This window comes from Parasteatoda tepidariorum, chromosome 8 (assembly GCF_043381705.1).
Source record: "Parasteatoda tepidariorum isolate YZ-2023 chromosome 8, CAS_Ptep_4.0, whole genome shotgun sequence".
Lineage (NCBI taxonomy): Eukaryota > Metazoa > Arthropoda > Arachnida > Araneae > Theridiidae > Parasteatoda > Parasteatoda tepidariorum.
Genome location: NC_092211.1, coordinates 72999442 through 73024314, shown reverse-complemented (window position 1 = coordinate 73024314; position 24873 = coordinate 72999442). Strand labels below are relative to the sequence as shown.

General features: G+C 29.8%; 1 protein-coding gene across 2 annotated transcripts in view; it reads right to left on the bottom strand.

The window, feature by feature from the left end:
- Positions 1-3357: 3357 nt before the first annotated feature.
- Positions 3358-24873, bottom strand: part of LOC107456244 (putative sodium-dependent multivitamin transporter) — a 27724-nt gene continuing 6208 nt past the window's right edge. The window contains exons 2-11 of one of the 2 annotated variants that reach the window (XM_071184225.1): positions 23689-23754; positions 19212-19331; positions 18192-18349; positions 17198-17338; positions 14669-14807; positions 12870-13077; positions 11707-11861; positions 9655-9833; positions 7099-7196; positions 3358-3943 (exon numbers count right to left, since the gene is read on the bottom strand). In XM_071184225.1, coding sequence (XP_071040326.1) covers positions 3861-3943; positions 7099-7196; positions 9655-9833; positions 11707-11861; positions 12870-13077; positions 14669-14807; positions 17198-17338; positions 18192-18349; positions 19212-19331; positions 23689-23754 — 1347 coding nt within the window. In that variant the 3' untranslated portion in view covers positions 3358-3860. The remainder of the gene's footprint in view (positions 3944-7098; positions 7197-9654; positions 9834-11706; positions 11862-12869; positions 13078-14668; positions 14808-17197; positions 17339-18191; positions 18350-19211; positions 19332-23688; positions 23755-24873) is intronic. The other variant, XM_071184224.1, reaches the window with a different exon arrangement.

Below are 24873 nucleotides of genomic sequence, written 5' to 3'. Positions count from 1 at the left end.
TTAATCTAGAGGGCATTTCATTTATTAATTAAATGGTTTTATCTTCAGTAACGGTCAATGCCAGGCGCGAAAGTTTGTATTAAATTCGTTGGAGGAAAATATATAATTTTTTGACATTTGATTTGTGTTTCTCTAATATACAAGATAAAAAGATTTTTGTTACTATTTTAAAGCATACACGTTAAAATAGTTAAAATTTGTTTTTTAGAATTTCGTGATTAAATTTTTTTTAAAGTTTTATACTTTTATTTTATTATAAACATATACACAACTGACTGACAAAAATACTGATAAAAACGCTTTTTAATGTTTGTTTCTATTACACTGTTAGAAACGTCTCTATTAGAAACGTCTAAATAACTATTTATTTAATCATACTCAAACAAAGCAGTCAAATAATCATAAATAAGATGGTATTCAAACTGCTAATTGAGAGAAAAACTGGTTATTAACTTTTTTCACCTAATACGGTTACACAAGCAGATTTTTATTGCACTAATTAAGCCTCGCAACTGGGTACAAATTAGAGCCGAAAAAGCAAATCTGTCTGTCTCAGGACTGACAGAACGGTGGTTCGAGTCCTAACGCTGACACCACAATATTTCCTTCATTCCCTTTAACACATGAAAAATTTCCAGTGTGCTGCATTCCCCAATATGTGTGTTATCCACACTCTAATGCCCATTTCCTAAAAAAAAGCCTAGATGCTTAGACAAATTTTGTTTTTACAGTTTTGAAACAATGTTATAGGTTAATGGTTGAAATATCTTATAGTAATATAGTTATAACCATTTAATTATTAGTTAATATAGTTAGCTTCATAACCATACTAATTGCATACGGTTTCAAACTTATAAGGGTAAAAAAAAAATTTACCGGTAAACTTTGCGGTTAATTGGATGTGCAGACTGCTGTTTGTTATTTTAATATAATTTCAGAATGAAAATTCTAGCAGTGTGGAAAAAAATTTCGTATTCCAAAAAAATTTGTTTCATTAAAAAAATAATTATGTTTAAGTTGTTCTCTTTTTAAAAATCTGTGCATTTCTAAAACGCAGCTGCATTATGAAAAGCAATTTCTGAACAATTACTGCAAAAAGTATCGGCATTCAGGTTGTCAGCACCTTTTATTGTAAAATCCATTTTTACAGTAATATTTTATATCGTAGTTTTTATAATGATATTTACGGAATTACAATGATTCTGTAAATATTATTTTAAAAATTACGGTACGTAATGTGTTTTTTTCAGTAAAATTTTCAGGCATTTTGCGGGAATTTTAATTTACAGTGTTTGTTTGACATTATTGCGAGATTACCTTTGCAATCAGGGGGGGATCTTGTACAGGGAACCCATGTGCAATAGGCTAAGAGCAAACAAAAGAAAAGGTGGATGGACGATTGAGTGATTTAAAGACTTTTATGATCTCCAACTGGAAGATTAAGGTCCGGAACAGAGCTGCGTGGAGAAACATTGTGCGGTAAGCAAAGTCCCACCCTGGGCTGTAGTACCAATAAAGAAGAATAATAGTGTTTCTTTAGGCAGAAGGTTTGAATCCGAAAAATGGTGTGCAGATTTGAACAGAGATAAGGTGCTTACGATGCGGTAGTTCCTTGAAATGCGACTTTGCTGTTGAAGCCAACGTATATAGTTATGTCATCAAATTGCTAAATGTTATGCAAAAACGACAGAAATTCTTCCTTTGACAGTAGTGTAAATATGGATAAGGGATGTTTCAAAAATTCCATTGTTGAGCATATAAGTTGGTCATTGAAGTATATGTCATAGACAAATGCAAGTGAGTGTTTTGTTATGGTCTGTACTGGCTGCCTCCGGCGACCAGTTAGATATAATGATTTTTAAAGATTTTTATGCATTTTGATATTTAAAATCAAATATTCAAAACAGTATGTAAACATGAACTCATGTTGTCAAGTGAAAGTCTATTTAATTATTTTCTCGTACATTTTTTTTTATTTTCAGACCTGGCTTAGTTTTGGAGTAATTTTTGGGGTAATTTATATATATATATACTGTAAAATCGTCTATAACTAAGGTCTAATATTTTAAAAATTCGAGTTTAAGTATGCGATATGTTTTGGTAGTATCTTTGTACGATCCTGTATTAAAACATCTTTTTTAAATTTGGCTGATATGTTAACATTTTCTTCTGAGATAACATTATGTTTTTTTTTTATTAGTTCTGCCTAATGCCTCATAACTAATGATTTACACCTGTCACATGTACACAATATATAATAATATTGATCACCATAATAATTGTTATGTTCTGAGCTTAATTTTAAAAGGAGCGTTCATTATAGGGAACCGTTCCGTTAATGACCAATGCAAAAGAATATTTAGAGCTGCGCATCCGTTTTAGATCAGCTTTTACGGCTTAAGAGCTCAACTACAGCACAAAAACGTAACTCGTACAAAATATTTTATTTTTAAATTTAATAAATAACCTTGGACTTTAATACTAAATAAAATAAGACTTTTTTACTGCTATTGCTATGATATGATATTTAATTGCACTTTTCAGACTTCTTCATTTCCAACAGTTATTTTGAGTACACGATTACCTCTACTTTGAAAAGCTTCATACTTGATACGCTATTAAGCCTCGCAATAAGTATTAGATTTCTATTATGACTTAATGAATTATTTTTGTAAACTAAATAATTTGAGTTTGATATATATTTTTACTTTTATCAGTAGATAGTAAAAAAAATGCCTTTTTTAGTATTTAAAATCATGCTAGATTTAATTTTTTTTCCTTTTTTTCGAATTTGCAAAATTTATAGTCAGTGTGCTTAGAAATCACTGAAATCACATTAAAATCACTTAAATTGGAGAATAAGTACTTTTTACAAAACAATTTATCCATGGTTCTGTTATATTTTACAAAATATGACTGGTAATAAATTTTGCTATTAATAGCTCCATTTCTCGTCTGTAGTATATATATTACACGTGGATAAAAATAATTCTTCGTCAGATGTTCCAATTTTAGTTTTTTTTAATGCATTTTGATTTTAATCTCTCCTAGTTATTTCTAAATCATTAATGAAAGATAACGAGCAGTTTTATAAATACTTGCTTTTTAATTAATTTTTTTTTATTAATAGGCATTTAAACCTTGTCTTACATTGGTATCAAATCTTACCTTACATTGCATTTAAATCTATTTATATTGGACATAAAGTAGAAAAATTGTAAAAGTCAGAATTATAAGAAAAATTTCTAAGAGTTTGAAGAGCAATTGTATGAACAATCAATCTTTAGTTGCATTTTTCGCAGGAAAAAAAAAACATTTAAAACAAATCCCATTAGATATAGAAGCGTGAAACTAAGAAAAAAATCAAATATATTTTATTTTATTCCAAAATTGCAATTTTAAAGTGTGTTGAAGTGCTTTTCGATATAAAAGTAATTTATTAATCAATGTTTAAAAAATTTTTTCTTTTGTTAAATCATAACACTGAGTAACATCAACATTTTTGAGACATCGTTGATATATGGGAGATTTCTATCTCTCCTTGCTCGTTTAAAGGAAAATATAGTTCAATATAACAGAATCTTGGCTCAGTGTCTCTGTTTATAGTGGTTGAACGATATAGTTCAACATAATGTATTGATACTGTAGAATAACTTTGTTAAATGTTACGATTTCAGGGGTCTTTTCTCTTCTTCAAAATGCTTCGATATGTAATTATGTATCTTGTTACACAATAATACACAAAGGTTTAATAAAAGTTTGATTTGTATATCATCCTCTACGGCATGATGTAACCTAATTAGTTCGAGAAAATGTGACGTGATGTTCATTTCCCTTCAATTCAATTCCCTTCTTTTATTTCAGGCATTTTGTGGCTTCGATTTCTTCCATAGAATAGGACTTAAACACTTTGAATCAGCTGGAATCACATTCTTCTTCCATCCTATTAAATGAAACCAAATTAAGAAAACTAAATTTCTCAAATTATTAAAAAAATATTGAATAGCAAAAATTTCTAAGTAGTCGTTTGTAAATGATAACGCACTTTATTTTCAACATTTTTAAAAAAAACTCTCTTAACATCTAACATTTTTAAAAGAAAACCCACTTCACCATACCCTAACTCCTCTTGTAGAATTTCACACAATAATATATGGTCGGATCCCGCTCACTTTAGTAAACCAACTGCGGACCTCACAATAAATCCACTGTGAGCGATGATTCATTATATCCGTTTCTTTTAAACAATATTCAGCAGTATAATTAAACAGTATAATTCGTTTTATAAATTATTAACCATGCAAATATGTAGTGCTTCAAAAAAGCAAAAAAGGTTCCATTATAGCAAATTTTTACTAGTAACGAAATCTTCAATCGGAAAGTTAAAAAAACGTTCAAAATATTCTTCAGTGATTGTCGTCCCTTATTGTCAGTCTTAGAATTTTTTAGATGTTTATATCTTTTTGATTTCCATTATTTTTATTAAAAGTTTCAATTAAAAGCTGTAATTTTTGTGCTACCAAATTGGCTCCCCCATATGGCCGCTTTTGCATTATTCCACAAGCACCATTCTTTACAGCAAAATAATTTTAAACTCACCTTTATAATATGCATTACATCAATTTTCACGAGAAGTCATCGTAATATACTTCTGAACTTATCAAATAGAATAAAAATTTTGTATCATTTATTTCAATAACTGAAAAAGGAAATTTGAGGCCACAATAAACGAACTACCATTTTCTCAACTGTCCACTAAAAGCGTGAGATACAACATTAGTTAAATAGCAGTTCGGACGAGACCAAAGAACGTTCAGCGAAACAGAGTGTTCACTATATCCTGAGTTAAATATAACTAGGGTCAGACAGTATAAACATATGATAGCTGTTTTGAAACATGTTAAAGATCAGAGATGGTGACAAGTTTTCGATCACTGTTCCAAATAAATAACGGTGTATTATTTTCAGGAGTTCATCATGCAACTCAGTTGTAGAAAAATTTATTTGCAAGCCACTATTTTGATTTCAAACCATTGAATTACATTGTGATACAATGTTAGATTTTTAGTAATAAACTAACTTTTAATATGATACAAGGCGGTTTCTAACAGTAAATTATATCTTACAGAATTCCTTGATCAAATTACCTGCTCACAAAATAGTGCAAGTTTACTATATTGTAAATTTTTCCATAGTTTGTAATTTAATTAATAATCTAACGTTGTACGAACTTCCCGAAAAAGAAACAGTCTCTCTTACGACATCGACTTCGATATTGAAAAGGGCTATAGTCCCCCCCTGCATCCGGAAAAATGTCACATTGTGCCCAAAGTCGCATTTGTTTATGAATCCGCTTTATATGGACACCAGTGTCAAAGTTCTTTTCTTAAAAATGTTGTCTTCAGTGAATATAACTCAACAGAAGTCATACTTAAGATGAATTTCAAGCGCACCGCTGAAATATATGTCAGGAGTCACCTAATAGCGCGCGTGCCATAGGCGTGTGAAATTTCCGATATAGATCATATTTCAAATTTTATTTTCAAACATTAATACCTTTTTTCGTGAAATTTATGAGCGTAACAGTAATAAAGATACATAGAGCCGTGATGGATTAGGGGATAGAGCATTCACCTACCAATGAGGCAAACCGGGTTCGAATCCCAGTGCATACGAATTCCGCATCCTGCTTGCACCGACCACAGTGGTGACGTGAAAAATCCTCAGTGGTAGACGGATGATGGTTTAGAGTCCCCTTGCCGTCAGGCTAACCGTGGGATGTTCTCGTGGTCTTCCTCTTCATGTAACTCAAATGAGGGTTAGCTCCATAAAAAAGTCCTCTACGAAGGCAAATTTCTCCCAATACTCGTTCCAGGAGTTCCCTTGTCTTCTGAATCGGGTTCAAAATGACAAGGCTATGGAGTTGAACATTAGTAGTCGTAAACCCAAAAGGTTGGGTCGGCTGTTCAACGACGGTTATAAAATAATGATAAGTAGTAAACTTATTTCATTGAAAAAGGTATAGAACAAATGTTTTAAAATATGGGATGCCACACTTCTGATAACTCTCGGACTCATTCTTGCCGCAATCTGTTGCAATTTTACTAATCCCCTCTCACTCCTCCAAGCATGACGTCATTGTTAGTAGCTTCAGTAATAAAACTTTCAATCAAATGTATATTTCCGATGAAATCAACATTTAAAATAAAATTAGATTTCAAAAATTTCATGATTCATACAATGCATATTTTTAATTTCTATTTAAGAATGTTATGCTTATAGTTTGAATGTTATGGTTATATATTTCAATAAAGAAACATTAAACAAGGATCAAAAACCATTTGAGGGAGTTTAAAAAGTATTAAAAAGGGAAAAACAAAACCATTGCACATAACATTTATTTTAATCATATGTTAGAAATGTAAGACGATTACAGAAATGCTCAAAGTTTTTTAAAGATGCATCGAAACTCACCTCACTTCGATGCTTCATCGACACACCCTTTCAAATCTACCAAGTGAATCCGGAATGCCACCTACTGCCTTTATTTCTTCCTACTAAATCTTCTGGCAATAAAATAGGTGTTTCTTACGCAACTCCTTTTAAAAACTAGAAGAAATTCATTGGAGAGAGATCTGGTGATCGTGGTGGGCATATGATTGGTTCCCTATCATACATGCGTGTGTATACGCCTTTTCATAACTTTAGCACCCTCTAATGGATCTTACGTTCCTATGTGATTTTTTTATCATTATTGAATGCCTGATTTGTCATGTCATTTTGTAAACGATTTTCTTTAATCATCCTGTATATGCTGATCAAATTTCTGGTAAAACAGGTAAAACATTAGTCTATAGGTATGAAAAATTATATTTCGTATGCGTCAAGGTAAAAAGTGACGTTCCTTTCCCATATATTTAGTATTATATAATTCTTTATTCCTTACTAATGTTTGAAGACGATACAGCCATATTGGCATTTTGTTGAATTTTGTGAAGATTAAAATCTAGATTTTTTTAGAAAACTTTACATTACATTTTTCTTTTAATATAAAACATGTTTATGAAACCTAAAAATCAATAAAAAGAAATTTGTTACCTGTAGCTAAAACAGAAATAAATATAACGACTGAAGTGAGTATAAATCCAAACGTGGGATACCACATGTGCGCAATTTTATATAGGATGAATATTTCCCTAAAACATAAATGAAAACAATATTATATATAAAAACAAATTAATAATTTATTAACACTTACGATGTATTATTATTGACAATTAATATTTAATATTTTTAACTATTATTTTTTTAGTTATTAATGAAAGTATTTACGAAGGAGAAGTTTCCCCTGGCGACTGTTGACAGAAGTGGGTATAAAAGAAAAAAGAAAAAGACGTTGAATATAAGACATAATTTTATATTTCTACATAATTATCAAGAACGTTGAGACGCGTGTCGGTACATGCGTCTGATTTGAGATATGTACACGTTGAGACTTGTACGTTGTACATGCGTTTTTCCTCTTTTAAAGCTTCAAAAGGTCTTTCAGAAAGAAATCGGGACATTGTATATGGAAGAGACGTTTACGGGTTGTATGACTTCACCATTGTTTTGAAAGCTCCTTCGGCTGAGATTTTTCTTATAAATCCGGACACAGATAGATGTCACTGGAATAAAGATAAGAACTGTATGACGGATTATCAAGGATCTTGTAACCAAAAGTGGCATTATGGTTTTGACTTGCCGGCGCTATACGTGGTTTCTTATTGCCATCCAACAACGCCTACTGTAAGAAGACCAGGTCGCTTTTTCCAATTGACCACCGTATATTTCAATACACGGTAGCATTGATGATTTCCAACTCCGATAAGTTCAAGTGACAACAAAACTCCGGGACCAGATTTAGAAACTCGCCTTTATTTTGCACAGGCATTGCAACATCGCTGCCATCTGTTTGATCACAGTCGAAAGATTGGCTATGGTGCGTAGGTATCTTTCACATTCAGCAACTATCTGTTAGATTTACTAAGGAACTGAGGTTCGATTTACTTATTAACATATGAGGAAAAGTAGAAGAGAAACTTATTTTCGAACTCACCTTCGTAATATCCGCATACATTGTAGCACTATAATGCTCCAAATAACCTAATTTAAGCTAAAAAAGTTTTATCTTATAAACAATCCATAACAGTCAGTAAGCAATTTAGTAAATCCAATTTAATTTCTCCCCATTTATGTTAATACTATTTAATAATGAAATTATTGCAAGACAGTGATATTTAAGATATTAAATTGAATTGTTTCTTTAAAACGAGCATTTTAATAAGAATAATTAAAACAAACTCTATTCTGTAAACAGTATTTAAAAGTTTTACACAATTTCAACTAAATATATTCCAAAACTGACAAAACAATTTGGATAAAAATTGTACATCTTAATTTCTTTGATATAATTTTGTTTTCGGAAAAGAAATTAAATAATTATATGTTTTTAATTACTTGGCCTGATTTAAAAAAAATTCATCAACTCTGGTAGTAGTTTTTATAGAATATCAAAATTTTGAATTCTAGTTTGAAGTGATTTTCTTCAGCTGATTCAAAGTAGAACATTTTCTGTACTCAAAGTTTGGATCAAAAAGATTAAAATAAAATTAGATTAAAAAAACGAAATACTTTGACTGTTAGTTTTTAATTGAGGGCACAGCTCGAAATGTGTGTTTACAAAAATGTGAAAATGCGCGTTTAAGAAAATGGGCACAGCGTGAAATGCCTGCTTCTGAAAATGAACTCAGCTAGAATGATTTGTTTACGAAAATGGGCATATTCAAATGCGTGTGTACGAGAATGGACACAACTCATATTGCGTGTTTGCAAAAATGGCCGCATTCAAAATGCGTGCTTAGGAATATGGACACACCTCGAATTGAGTCATTATAAAAACTGACATATTCAAAATGTACATTTACGAAAATGGATACAGCACAAACTGTGTATTTATGAAAATACAGCTCGAAATGCGTGTTTACGTAAAATTGACACAGCAAAATATGCTTCTTTTCACTATTCAATCCAAATTGAACTAATACGCAAGAAATTTCGTGCTTACTTTTCCTTACTTATTTAAACACTAAGCATAATCATTACGGGGCAAAGTCCCTAACTCCGAGATTGCGGTGGCTAGATGAATTACAGATGAATTTTTTAGACGAGTTTTTCGAATTCAAATCTCTTAATGATAAATTGAGTTTTAAAGCTTTGGAATTCCTACAACGTAAATTTACTACTATTATTATAAATTTACAGTAACCATGGCAACCTTGCAAATACAACTGTAGACTTTTAAAGTCTAATTTAATCTTACGTTTCTAGTGTTCTTTGCAAATGAACGATATCAAATTACGAATTTATTTTGGTTCATTAGTTTATCCTTTAACAAATGTTCATAAACGAAGTTTGAAAAATGAAATCAAATGTATGCCTATTTTCTTAAATAACTAAGAATATTTTCATGAACGCCTTGTCCAGGTTCAAAAACTCACCAAAGAAATGTTCAATCTTAAAATTTTAAAAAAATCCTAAATTTCCCGTAATACTTGTATAAAACCTAAACTGATAATAATTGATTATGCTTAAGAGAGAATAATAAATATTTACTTGGAATTTGTTGTCGGAGTCATAATCGTTGACGAGTTAAATGAAGTTGTTACGTTTTCAGTCGATGTGCAACCACTGGTACTTAGAGGCAAAAATGGTTGATGATATTTGGAAAACAGTGAACCAAAGGAAATCCAGGAAATTATTGTAATACCGAAAATAAAGGCAAATGATATGAGCTGTAAAATAAATGATTAAGAATTCAAGCAATTTAAAAATACACATTTAAGAGTTCAAATAATTTTAAAAAAATTTTATTTAAGGATTCACATTTAAGAATTCAGAAAATGTAAGAATTTTAAAATTCAAAAAAATTAAAAACAGCCAGATGTTTTAAAACACAAATATTTACATAGCAAACAAAACATAACAAAAATAAACAATATTCTAGTAAAAAAGAGATATACGATAAAAGAAGAATTGAAAAATCAATTAATGAAAAATTATCGGAGATAGAAATGTACGATTTGACTCGTTAAACTTAGGAAACAAAATATTGATTCTCATTAACATTCAAAACTAATTTCTCAGTTTCTCATGAGATGGTGCTTTTAATTAAGTGAAACTGTAAAACACTTATACAGCATCAATATTTTTATTAGTCTGAGGACAAAGTTAACAGACAATCGTACCAACAGTTCAGTTAAGTCATGCGGCAGAAAATGTTGCATTGTAGCGACATCTGATTATAAACTTTGCAACTAATTTTGAAATTTTAAGAGAATAAATTGATTGGTTTCCAAAGTTTAAGGTTATTTTCGATAGTATTTTGTTAAGATTTCTGCAAACGTAAATTTAGTAAAGGAACAAGGTTCAAACACAAAAAAGTGTTCGAATCAGATTGGTACAAATCTTTGCGGGTCTTCAATGGAAGCAAAAAGAATGCCCATGTAGCTGAGCGTTAATATCTTTGGAATTACAAGTTACTGATACTTAAAGCGGCGTAGCCAATTTATATATATATATNATTTTCGTTTCAATCGGACAACTCCTTCTTGGTGCGTCGATTTTTTTGTTATAGAGTGTGTGTATATATATATATATATATATATATATCAGAACACATAAAAGATACTATTAAACTTTAACACTAGATTGTCAAAGGAAGAAAGGAAGTCATTTCAACTGCTTTTTAAGAGGTTTTTCATTTGCAAAAAATGTACAAATGATAATTAATGCATAAATTAGATTTTTCCAAGTGAAGTAAATTTATTTTATTGTTAATATTTGCTAATAATTTGTTATATAACTGTAAATAATTTCTTTACACATTAGTTATTCTTTCACAATGCTGTCATTTTGACTGCTTTTGGGCAATATAGGTATATACTAAGTTTCAGTCTTTCTAGTGTTATGAAACATCGCTACATTTGTAATAAAGAGTTGTAGTCAGTTACAAAAATAAAGAAGTTTTCTGACCACTGGTAAAAGATATGATATGAAATATATGAAACTGGTGATATTGTTTAAATTCTTTAATAAGATATCCTACTTTTGATGATTAAAATAAATATTTTATAAGTCATCACTTTCACACACTTGCCAAAACTTAAAAGATATGCACCTGGCAATAGACGCAGGTAAATTCTGCAAAAGGAAATTTACTTGTAATGATTGAAACACCAGTTTGTATGTAACACTTATTAAGAAATCACTAACTTTATAAATAATTAATTTAGAACGCCATCTTATCTGCCCTATAATTGAGGTTTTGTAGCAATTGGCCGTCAAAAGCAATTTGGAGTTTAAAAAAAATTTATACGAGATAAACTATTTTACTTTTCCTTTCACTGAAATTTTTTGTCTCAATAATAAAAAAAAGGAATGAAAATTTGAAGGAATATTTTGAGCAAAATAGGTTTATCTCTAGACTATCATAGGTATAGGTTTATTAATCTAATTTCGTATAAAAAAATACTCTAATATTAGCTATGAAAGTTATTTTAAATATAATAAATGAAAAATATTTCATATTGAAGTTCAAAAAGTCAAAAAAGATTCAAGTTCAAAATAATGAAAATCATTCAAGTTCAAAAATGATTAAGTACGTACTTTATCACCGGCTTTTCTTGTTAGAACACCAACCAAAAAGATAGCCAAAATTGGACCGTCTCCTGCAGAAATCACAACAAACGAAAGACGTTTAAGACTTTGTATATCCAAGAAACAGAAGCTGAGACCGATGCAAATTACGCCATACATAAGAGCTTTAAGAAACAAGTATACAAAATGTACATAATTGGTTTATTGAAGTCATAGAAAAGTATTTATGCTTATAATTTCAATAAACGTCTCAAACAATGAAAAAAATACCCCCAGATAACAGAGTTATCAGATTGTTAGTTATCCATTATTATCAGAGTTATCCGTTATCAGATTGCAACACAAATACAACAGTCAAACACTCCTACAAGAGATAATTCCTCTGAACTGGTTACCATAAACAATAAATCCAGTCCTTTAACAGTCCGATCACAGTGACACTTTTCGTGATATTCCTCACTGCGCAGTTTAGTATCCAGAAAGTAATCACGCTTATTGTAAATAACCCCACAGCGCAGTTTATGTTCGTTTGCTTGAATTACTAACTTTATCCGTGCCATGGCCTTCTTTCTTCTAGTTTTGAAGAAGTTAGAAAGTTTTGGGCAGTCACGGATACTCATTTATTAAATCACAAGACAATTTGCAGCATCACAATTTGACCTCACCCAGTACTGGTGAGGTCACTCATGACTGGTCTGGAAAATACGGTGCTTGCCTAAGGCTTTCTAAAAAAATAAAAGGAAAAACTTTACATACAATAAAATAATTTTTTATCATTTTCATTTGCGTGTTAATATGCCAATTCTAAAATTTAAAAATAAATTGGCTCATGTCAGCAAAAGCAACCTTTTAAAATGTTCCTTATTTTTTATGTATCATACATTTTAGTTATTCAATTATTTAGGTATGCAGAATGTAACAAACAGCAAATTAATTTGTGTAAGGCTTCAAGAATTTTAAAAAGTAAAAAGAAGTAGAAGTATTAAATAGTACATTTTCATTGTCTTCTTAGTCCAAAAATACGAACTGTAACACAAATGCTCTTGAATATATGTTTGCACGCATATTCAAGATATATTTCAAGGATTTTATTGCTAAATAAAATAATTGATGTCATCAATGTTGTTTGCTTCCGTGGTTTGAAGATGGGTTTTTAAAAAGTAGGTACTTACACAAAACTTTTGCTAACCACACAGTTTTTAGGTCGGAAATTTGTCCAGATTTGAAAATAGGTTTTATGAAATCTACAACTGTTATAGTAGAGGCACAGTTCAACGCTGAAGATATTGTGCTCAGTGAAGCACTGAATATTCCAGCTATGCAGAGTCCAGTCATGCCAGGGATATTGCTGAATTTGTTCACAATGTAGGCAGGTATCATCTAAAAAGAAATACAGATTAGTGTTATCTACTAAAATCATATACTAAAAGCAAGGAGTTAGGACAATTTCACAGTGGTTAGTAAAAGAATTTAATCATGATTTTACAGTGTGAACAAATCTTTTTCTAACCTATGATTTCAGATATTCCATAAATGTGAATAAGAATTTGAATTTGTTTGATGCGTCATGTATTAAAGACATAGCTATTAAGTTTAGTACTGTATGAAATATCTGTACCCAATTTTAAAAAAATCCTGAATTATGCATAAAAAAAAAAGATTTTCTGTATCAGCAACAAACATGTTCAATTTAGAACAGGAAAATTTCTAAAAATGCAATTACATTACTTTTTTCATTTCGATCGACTATTTAGAAGGATACACACGATGACCGGGTTTATGCGAGAGCCATATTTAGCTGGCATCCACGCGATGGCCTGTGCGCACAAGAGCCCGTTTAGCTTGTTTTTTTACTATAGCAATATAGCATATTTTCAAGCTCGCTCATCAGAATCAATTTATGACTTCTTTGCAAAAACATTTCATTTTAAAAAACTAGCACATTTTTAATAGTATGTTGGAATTATTACTTTCGAACAATACTTATTTTGTCAATTTTATATAACTTTTTGTACGATAACTACATTTCTGTACTTATAAATGTAATTAGTTTGCCTCAACATCAAAAATGGTGGCAACTAAGAACAATTTTTTTTTCAGTGTAGCCTTGAAATTTTGCAAACAACGTAGAAGAGAAAGGATTTCCTGGATCAAATATTGGGACAAACGTGGAGGAATTTTTGATGGAACTAATCCGTATTTGGGTTACATGAAGAGGAAAATCTAGAAATTCTCTCACTGTCAGCCCGATGGCAAGAGGATTATAACCCATGATCTGTCTACCACTCAAGATATTTTACGTCAGCTGTGTGGTCTGAGTCATTAACCAGCCATCACTAAGATTCGAACCTGGATCATTTCATTAGAAGGCGAGCGCCCTATTTTTTAAGCCACCGTGACTCACTTTAAAGAATTTGGTCGGAAGAACCTACTGTTAAAGTTCCCGTTGATTTGGGATTGAGATGAGTAGGACAAAAATTATTGATTTTCTCCGTCTATGGAAGTTTTTATCATGTTTTTTAAGGCAAAAAATTTACTGGGGCGATATTTTTTTGTTAGTGATCTTTCCTTTTGTTTTCGTTTACTTGGGTCTGGAGAGATTAGTAATTGCGTTCCAAAATAACAGCCGAAATTCTGTATTTACAAGTAAATTATTAAAAAAAAAGCTCACAGAAAAAAAATATTTTTAACACAATTATTAGTGAAATCTTTGTACATCACATTCTTAATTAATAGAACTTATCTAATTTATGCTAGACGTTATTGCGCGGTAAAGTTGAAAAAGTAATATTTACTGAAAATCTGTTTCATGAAATTCTACTCGAGTCTAAACTACACTTCAAGTGTCACCCATCTCAACAGATATAAGAAATAGTTATTATAATGAAATTTAGTTTATTAAAAGGTCAATTAGGTGGCATTTTTTTAAGGAATCTTAAATTCTAAGTAGTTAAAAAAGGTTAACCCTTACTTGATCATGCTTCGTCAGTCCTGAGTATTTCTTATTCAATACTGGATCACAATCATGGTAAATCCCATACAATACAATTCCACAAAGCAAGCAAATTGCAAACAACAGAATTTGTGGTAATGAACTCAGGCGAAGTACTCTGCATGGAAACAGTACATAGTTATTATTTTTTAGCCATAATTTAATAGTATAACTACATTATATAACTGTGTCGAATTATTTGATTGGTCTCATGTAACCAGAATTCCTCACTATTTTATTTTATCATGAAAATCAACTTATCACTAAGCACGAAATGCTTATTATTTATGTACTTCACTCTACATTAGTCCCGGTTCCCAAAGATACGGTTCCCAGTGGAGCACTGAAGTCAAGAATCACTGGCTGCGGTCAGTAAGCGGGTGGGCGACCACTGTGCTCAGCATGCAGTGGGACCGAGGGTGCTCGGTATCGGTCCTCGCTAAACTGTTTTACCATTAAGTGCTCGACTTCGCGCGCATGTTGTGGGACTACCAAAACAAGGGAGCCACCCTCTCTGCAGAGGATCAAAATTGTGATGGCATGTCCTCGGATCATCCCTAGGGATGTTTCCCAGACCGTCGCCAATAGCCCATTGTGCAGTTCTAGTGCAACGTAAATAATGTACCTGCCAACCTATCACTCTATATTAGAAAAATGTCGGCGCTCTCTCGAGATCATTATTTCATTAGCTCGCGCTTTATCTGATGTTAAAAGTAACAAAAAATGTATAAAAATATAAGGAAAGTGGATCAGGTGCTTCCCAATTTAAATCATAACGTTTGTAATGAAAATTTTAAAAATATAAATGTTATAAAAGAGATACAAAACAGTTTGCAATTTGAACTGTTATACACTATAAGATTATAACTATAGATTGTTAAATAGCAAAATTACTTCCCAATTTTTACTTCTGATTGTATCAAAAATACTGTACTCCTAAGTTTAAACATTTTTTTCCAGATTCATTTGATTATATATCAAATCTAAGTAATAGTTTATTTTGCTCCGATTAACATCTGAACAAAATGTTTTTACATAAAAGTATGATAATTATATAATTTATAAACAAAATAATCGTTTCTCTTTTTTTTTTGAAGAGTAGAATTTTAAAAGAAAACGAAAACAACAGTGTCTGAAAAGTATTTATAACTTGTATTATTCAAAAATTTAAAGCATTAATGAAATTACCATTAAAAAAATAAAAATTGCAGAAACCTTCCGAAACAAATAATTATAAAAAGGTGCAATGTTATAACTGTATTTTCTTTAAATTTTGTTAATTAAAAGTAAGGCTGTCGGATACCTGCAAGTGCCGTAAGGGTATCTCGATCCTGATTGTTTCTTGAAGCGTGGCATTTGTTTCGTTAACCGACTGTTCTTTCCATTCTATTTTGAGTAAGCCACACTCGTCAAGTATTAATTCTCATAACTGACGCATTCTATATCGTTTCACAAAGATTTCAAATCTATCACTATGTATTTCTTACTTTATAGACAGTTACAAAACCATTCAAAACATAAACAAACTAATGATGCATCAAAGTGACCATGTGCACAAAACGAAAATATATCACATTTGCAATAAAATACATAAACAAATAATAAGTCTAAGTTAAGTAAAAGACGTAGACGCAAAAGAATTATATTTCTACAAATTTGGTGTGCGATATGGCACCCTATAAAATTAACTTCACGTTAATTAACATTTTAACTTATGTGGAGAAACTTAGCTCATCTTTAACATGCCATTTTGCTTATAAACCAACAGCTGGCCTTAGTGCCATAAGTTACATGCGTGGGCATTCGTTATCCTCTTCTTGAAGTGTGTGCACTCAATAAATTACTAAACAATTAAACTTTCATTTTCAAGACATTTTAAATGCCTTTAACAACTAAAAAAAAAAAAAAACATTTAACGCCTTCATGAACACTCACGTGAAAAATATTTGTTGTTATTTATTTTTTTTTATTATTTATTTTAAATAATTTAGTTCAGCCTTCGACCTGTAAAATAATTATTGAATGTGACTTTAAAATCTCTCTTTAAAGCGTAAAATAATTTAAACAAAATGTTATATAACACTCTACGTCACGAAATTTGCTTCAGGTATTTTTTAAATAAGAGTAAACGTATTTGTTAACTTTATTTTTGATTAACTTTTTAAAAGTACCTAAATCTTTAAGAGAGCTAGAGATAAACTTGTATATACATTTGCGTTAAACATGTACAAGTTGTATATAGTTTGTCTTTAGAAAGAACTCCCCTCGCCACGAAGTCTAAGTCCGCCGGCTGCTATGAACAAGAAATAGTGATAGAGGGGAGCTTCTTTCTCCCCTGATTCCCTTTCTATCGCCGATCCGAGCCAAAAACTACCTTAAATAATAACCCAACACCCCTACCTGCTATAGTTAAACCTCGTAACTGTAGTCACCACCACTACTCCTGACGAATGGTTAGGGGAGTCCTTTACATAGACAAACTGTACTGATATGTGACATTCCACTTACGATTTTGCTCTTTTAACATCGCTCATACTCAGTATTCTCTGCACTTCAAGTTGATTCGTTCCATAAGTAACAATTCCTGCAATGAATCCACGTAAAATACAACTCCAAAAGTTGAATCGTTCTAGAAAATCCAGGCGAGGACTAAAACATTTCGAAAAGAACGAAATATTTATAAAAATAATCTACATATAAAAAAAAATCTACTTAAAAGTCGTCAGAAACACAAAAAAGGGCAAGGGAGAAATGCTTAGGGGCTTTAATTACCAAGCAACAAAATTGAATTTCAAATGCCTTTGTCATATTTTAAACAGATCAAAAATCCTGAGGATGGAAGATTCCCATTGTTGGATCCTAATTTGGTGTCATAAGGCTTTTCAAAAGTTACAACATTTTAACTTTCACTTCTTCGCTATGTCTTGCACTTCTTATTAATTAACCTCATTTCCAAAAATATTTTAACGTAACATAAGTATGAAAAATGGTCCCATAGGGAGTTACATGTTGTTTCGAAAAATTTCTATTATGGTAACAAAACTTTTGCTAATGACAGTTGCGAAGAATAAACCAGGAAAATAGGTTGCTTTGAGTATAGTTTCGTTCAAAAGTTTTATACAAGAAGTTAATCCTACGTATAAAAGCACCGCTGCATACTACAGCAACGCCAAATGTGGGGCAGTCGTTTGGAATTTTACATTTTGTTAACATTTTAAATTAAAGTTTCTTGTTTCGCATTCATGGCTTATTATACCAAACCCCACACTTATACTCTAATTTATTCTCTGACGTAACAAAGAATTTTTAATATTTCATGTTTATTTTATGACATTGCGTCATATGATTGTCATAGTCAATTAGCAATTTTTCTTAATGCTTTAATGCAATTTTTAAGTTATAATATAATTTAAATGCTTTTATACAATTTTAAGAAAAATAACTTATGCCTTGCATGTTTTATGCATTCGTGAGAAAAAGAGTTATTTTTTTAGATATTTACTTGAATATGTTATCAAGTCTATGACCTGCTCTTGCTGTTTCATAAACTTTTGATAGACCTCCACCTTCTTCAATTCCAGTTATGAAAATAGACAATACGCAGATAAACATAAGACAAGCTTGAAAAACGTCAGTCCACAAAACAGCCTTCAAACCACCCTGAAATAAAACAAGACAGATCAATTTTAAATACATGAATTATTTTTTAATGAATTGATCGTTTTCACTCTTCGTTAAAATTTTCTTTCAAGTACTGGATTTTGAAAGATTCAAAATAAAATATTATTTTGATGGACTCATAAGTTAATTATTAATTGACGAATAATTCAGAAGACCCTTAATGAAATACAACGTAAAATGCTTCACATCATCAAAAAAAGAAAATATATAAAACTATCCTGTCGTTTTTGGTTAGGTTGGGCCAGAAATATATATTATTGCCTTTTGTACATTGCCTTTTACGTTCTACAGCTTAAAGGGAAAATCTTACAAGTAATCCCTATCACATGTGTTACAAGGGATAATTCANTAGAATAATTAATTAGGATGAAGTTTTATAGCAAAGAAACTAACATAAAAAGATTAATTGAAGCTTTTTATGTTACATATATATATATATATATATATATATATATAGTTACTTAAGTTTTAAGTTTTTCTCTAGTTCTAAAAGCTTTAATAACTTCTTGTCATTAAAAAGACTATCTCGGTTATAAAAATTATTTTTTACATTCTTATTCATTGCTGCATTGTCTTTCTTGTAATTACGACATTACGTTGACTGACACAATACTTTGTCTTTATCACTACCCATTTATTTACTAATTCTATCTTAATTATCCTCAATATTTATGCATAGCGCTTCGAAGCTTATTAAATGTATTTCAAAGTTGTTGTTTTTTTTAATTTACTTTTTTTGCTTTTTCTTGTATATTAAAAAAGTTTCTTTTTAAATAATGTCCGGGATTTATTTTCCGTACAATGTAACTTTAGGCTAATAAAGTATTTTACAAGCACTTACCAGGAAACAATATAAAGTGCAAACAACTCCCAGTGATACAATTGATGTCTGCAGTGGCAGATCAGTGACAGCACTGAAAGCTAAAACTGATCCATACAGCGCCACAGCCATATAAACTACCTAAAAACAATATATAACAGTTCATGTCTAAGACAAATAATTTGGGGCATATGCCTTGACAACTAAGCTAATATGTTTTCAGTCCATTCCAAAGTTTGATAAAATTTAAATGCCTCGGACCAATCAAACTAGGATGGACGAATTTCACAGAAAGTAAAAGTGAGGAAAAATAACATAGGATATAAAGAATTAAAATCAAGTAGTTTACTTTAAAAGACAAAATAAATGCTTGTAAATAATGTCCAAGCCCTCATAATGAAAACTGTCAGCAGATGGCGCGGCAAGCGTGGAAAAAAATATTAACATTCTTTCCCTCAAAACTTTCAAGTTAGTTGGAAGTTGGAATGGAGATTAATTAAAATGTGGACCGCCGCAATCTACTGTTATTAACAGTCATCACCTTTTTTAATAACGAAATTCATGCATCATTTTTTACAATATTAATCATCTTTTTTATGCATTATGGATTGAACGAATAAACTTCACTCATGGTAAAAAACGGAAGAACATTTTAAAACTTTTTATTTTGTTAATCATAGTTTGTTTTTTCTAGCTGTTGGTTAAAAATAAAATTAAATCATCCGCTCTAAGCAAAAGATACTATAATGTGATAGCATTATGAGCATTACATATTTCCTAGCTCTTAAAATTTCTTTAATTTCATAAATTTTTAAAATCATTCCTACTCCAATTATAATGAATTTAAAGAAATTATTTAATTTTTATCACATTTTATAAAAAACGACTATAAATAAGTAAACTCTTTACTTCACTATCAATGTAACCGCTAACTTTTTAATTCAAATAATTTCTTAATCCATAAACTTTAATTCAAACGGTTAATTTTTCAACTCACTAATTCACTACAGCGACTAAACGGACATCAAAATCTACTTTTAACTATAAATTGCTTTATTTCTAGAACCACAAAAATGTATCTGTTACACGCTTATATTAATATCTCACTATCTTCGGTGTCTCACGGTGTTTAAACTTTAGCCAGATTATTTAATATTAATAAAGCAAGGTTGGCTTTGTTTTTGATTATATTATCTGTTGATAACTCGCTAACTTTGGATCTCGTCTCATGCTGTTCAGTGTCCGTTGACTACTATTCATTCACTCACTGTGTCAAGAATGCCAAGAATTATTTATTACTCACTAATAATTTACAATTCTTGACATTAAGACTAGGGATGTTTTGGATGCCCGATAGCCCCTCATTCCGACAGTTATTAATTGTAAAAATCCTCATGTTAAACTGAAAAATATATTTTTTTTCAAATTCTCTGTATCAATGTTTGATATATATGTGCAGTAAAAAAATTCGCCTTGCAATAATTATGCATCTACAAAACTGTTAGAAATCATGCTTCTTCTCTACCACTGGATTAATTGCTGTCACAATGAAATATCCATATTGCGAATTTTAATTCGAGTTTAACAGTATTGGAATATAGGAATTATTATTGAATTTACGAAAATCTAAACAAGTAAAAGCCTTGTAATTAGAAAACTACTTCTTTTAGCCAAATTTTTCAACCAAACTTATGATATTAAAACCATGAGACTATGTAATGTAATATATTAGTCTTATTGGTAAATGTCTTATCACGCTGTAAAAAATTCCGGTTCAAATTACGGTAAAAATTACTGGCGCTCAGGATGCCAATTCTTATTACCGCAAAATCTATTTTTACATTACAATTTTACGGAACAAAATTTCTTCTATACATTATCATTTTTATACTGTTATATTTACTGTAAAATCACTGCTTCACTGTAAATAAATAAATTATTCTGTAAAAATTAGAGCAATAAATTTTACAGTGAAAATGGATTTTATTGCAAAATGAATTTTAAGGATACTTTATAGCGTCATTTGATTCGGAATGTTTTACTGTGTATTAGAAGTTTTATTAGTATAAATTATTAACAATAGAAACCTTTTGAAAATTTTAAAAAAAATAATAATTATTATTGAAATTTAATCAAACAACGTAATTATCTACTTAATATTAATTAAAATATAAACTATCTACTTGAAGAGATAAAAAGTTTTAAGTGCAGGAAATAGTTTTGTCGTCTTCTTATATAGATGGATCTATAAATTAAATCTGGTTGAAGCCTTGTCATTGAAAACTGTTGCCTGAAACCAAATTCTCTGACCAAGCGTTTGATACTGAGACTATGAGACAAATGTCGGGGGGAACTGAATTTAAGATTGATTAGTTCAGGTCAAAATTACGATCTGTGGGTGAATATATGGATTTATGAATGGGCCCGCCTTCTAAACCGGGCTTGGAAGAACGTGTGGCTGATGTCGTATTCTTGGCCATAGATGACGCCACTGAAAACCAAGCAGCTTTGCTGGCAAGCAAGTAGCGTCAGAAAAAACAACATGAAACTAAGGTTATGTTAATTCATTCATTAGTCTCCTTTTCAAAAGTCTAATTCTTACTGATTACTAAAATAAGAAAGTTTCAGAAAATAAAATTTTAGAAAACAAACAAATAAATAAAGGAAAAATTTTCGAAATTTTGATTTTTTTTTTTTAATTATTCATAATTATCAAAAACATTTTTCACCAAATGCTCTTCTGAAATTTTTAAAAAAATATTTGAATATATTTTCAATAACTTTTTATTATACAACTCATTTGGTATTATTATTATTGTTCTTGAGAACCAATGAAATTATTAATGTACTGCAATGTTTATAAAGACGCTTACAAGATGAAATTTAAAGCAAAATAAAAAGTTAATCGATACATTTTTATATTATATACTTAAATTGTGTAAATACGAATCTCAGTGGGTGGTTTTTAAATCAGGCGAATATTAATCTCGGCGTTTAATTTTAAAATCACGATAATACGAATCTCGATGTTATATTTTAAAAACACGCAAATACGAATCAAGATATTTGATTCTAAAATCTCATAAATACGATTTTCAATGTTTGATTTTGAAATCGCTTGAATACGAATCTCGATGTTTGATTTTAAATTCGCGTAAATTCAAATTCCGATGTAAGGTTTTTAAGTCACTTGAAGACGAATCATAATAGTGGCTTTTAAATCGCGTGAATACGAAACGCAATACTTGATATAAAATCGTGATTATACGAAATATGATGCGCAAATCTTAAATTCCACAAATTTAAATCGCGATGTGTGATTTCAAATCGTGTGAATTTAATTTTTTAATTGTGTTTGCATGGGTAGGAAACAAGGCAAATATGAATTTTTTTTCTTCTTCTCGGGAATTCGAAAAAAAAAAACTTTCTTTGAAGAGGTAGATTTTTTTTTGTTGCAATTTTAATAAAAAAATTTCCATAATGATAACAAATTTTCCGACTTCGTGTATATTTTATAGGTCTGATAATTGTAGCCAAATATATTACTCACTAGTTGTAATAATTTAAATGTAGTATATAATTCAAATGATTTTGAATGCGAGAGTTGGTAGCTGGAGTTTTTTTGGAGTAACATATCACTTAGAAAATGCTAGTATAAGTTGCACCTCCACTTATACGAGCACTGCTAAGTAACATACTGCTGCGAGTAGAATATTTTTTAAATCAGGTTTATCTGCAAAATCCTATAGCATTTAAAGAATTTAAATGCTATAGGATTTTGCTAAAGGAAATGCTATAGGAATCTAAATGCCGAAGGATTAGCAATTAAAGACAACTGACTGAGGAAAACCCGTCTATATAGACTTTTTTCATATATAACAGTCTATAATCGTGTATAAAGAAAATATGTTAAATTATGGAAATTATATTTGTACTAAAATATAAAATCAAAAATGGTGGTTTGAATTAAATTTTGCTTTTATTTATATTCACAAATTATTAATAATTGATTTCATAAATTAACAAAATTTCAATACTGAATAGTTGTTTCTCTTAGATCTAAGTAAGTGCAAATAAATTCAGATTTGAAAAATTTATGTTTTGAAGAGAGCCGTGTTTGGAAGATTTTACCTTTAACGAGTAAAACAATACTGGTTTATGCTATATATCATAACTATAAATTAATAAAAAGCAAAATGAAATATATTTTTTACTTAGTTTCACCTGACTTAATTCAAAATAATGAAAAAAGTATACAGAATATGTTAAATAAAAATTCCGTGTCAAACGGAAAGCTGAATTTTGTTTATTCTCTCTTTTCAAAATAAGTTTAAACTTATACTGCAGCATTGATTTTAGCTAGTTAAAATAACGGTGCACCAAAATTTTTCAGTAAAGAATTAAAAACTTTATTCAAATATGTATAATTTTGAGATTCGGTTTAACTTGATATGGTATAACCAAACAAAAGAAGGAAATTTGCATAATATATTCTTACCATTTGCAGAAGAAGGAAGGTTGACATCATAAATTTCATTATTTTGCCAAAGCGCAGTTCTATGAACTAAAAGAGTAGCATATTAATAAATTGTTTGCATAAATAATAAATATTCTTTTTTTATCGTTAGAAAAACATTGAAAATAAGAATAATATATTTTGCAAGAAGTTCCATTTGTTTTTTGTTGTTTTACTTTTGAGAATCAAAAATAATTTATGCATGATATCTTTTAAAATACAGCAGTGTCAAATCCCAAAAAAAATTATAAAGAGATTCTTATTCATATTCGAACATAAACAGTACAAGTACATAATGATTGCTGTTCTTTTTTAAAAATGCTAATTTACAATAAAAAATCATTTATTAAAGTAACAAATTTATCATAGCGTCTCAAGATGAGCAAATAAATAATTGAAACTATAGCAGTATGTATAAAATATACACGGCTTGTGAAATTTAAAATTTTTGTTCCCACAGATATAATTCGAATAATTAATTACATTGCTTTCTCATTTTTAAAATATTTTTAAAAAAATTAAATGCATATAATATTTTATTAAATTTGAAACAAAATACAGAATTCAGTCATAATCCAGGGCAGCTTTTTTTAAATATTTTGGCTTCATGGTAAAAACTTTAAGGGTAATAAAGAGCACAATAGTACGAGACTTTATTTCACCGTGTACTAAGAAAAGATTTCCGATAAAACTATTGTACGAGTACTGTATGGCAATGACTTGGTACAAAAAAAAATTCTGGTTTAATAGAAATAAATTATACGGTATTTAAATAATTGATTTGGCAATTTTTCTGCTCATATGGTAACGCTTTACTGGAAATTCTGGTTTTTCATGGTTATAAGTAAGGCCCGGATTTTGATGACATTTGCATTTTTTTGCATTTTTGGACATTTTTTGTCCTTTAAAGCATTTTTTTAGATTTATAGGGCATTTTTCTTTAAATTTTGGGGCGTATTTTGCATTTTAATGCATTTTTTAAAGTTTTCTGTTTATTTTTTCCAATTTTTATTATTTTTTATCAATTTTCATTATTACACTGGCTTCCAAACAATGAAGAAAATCTATAGGACATTAACAGGTGAAGCAAAATCTTTTCAAATTTAAGAAGAATTCTCAGTAAGTGAGATCGTCTTTTTCAAGTACACATCTATAACATCAGTAGAC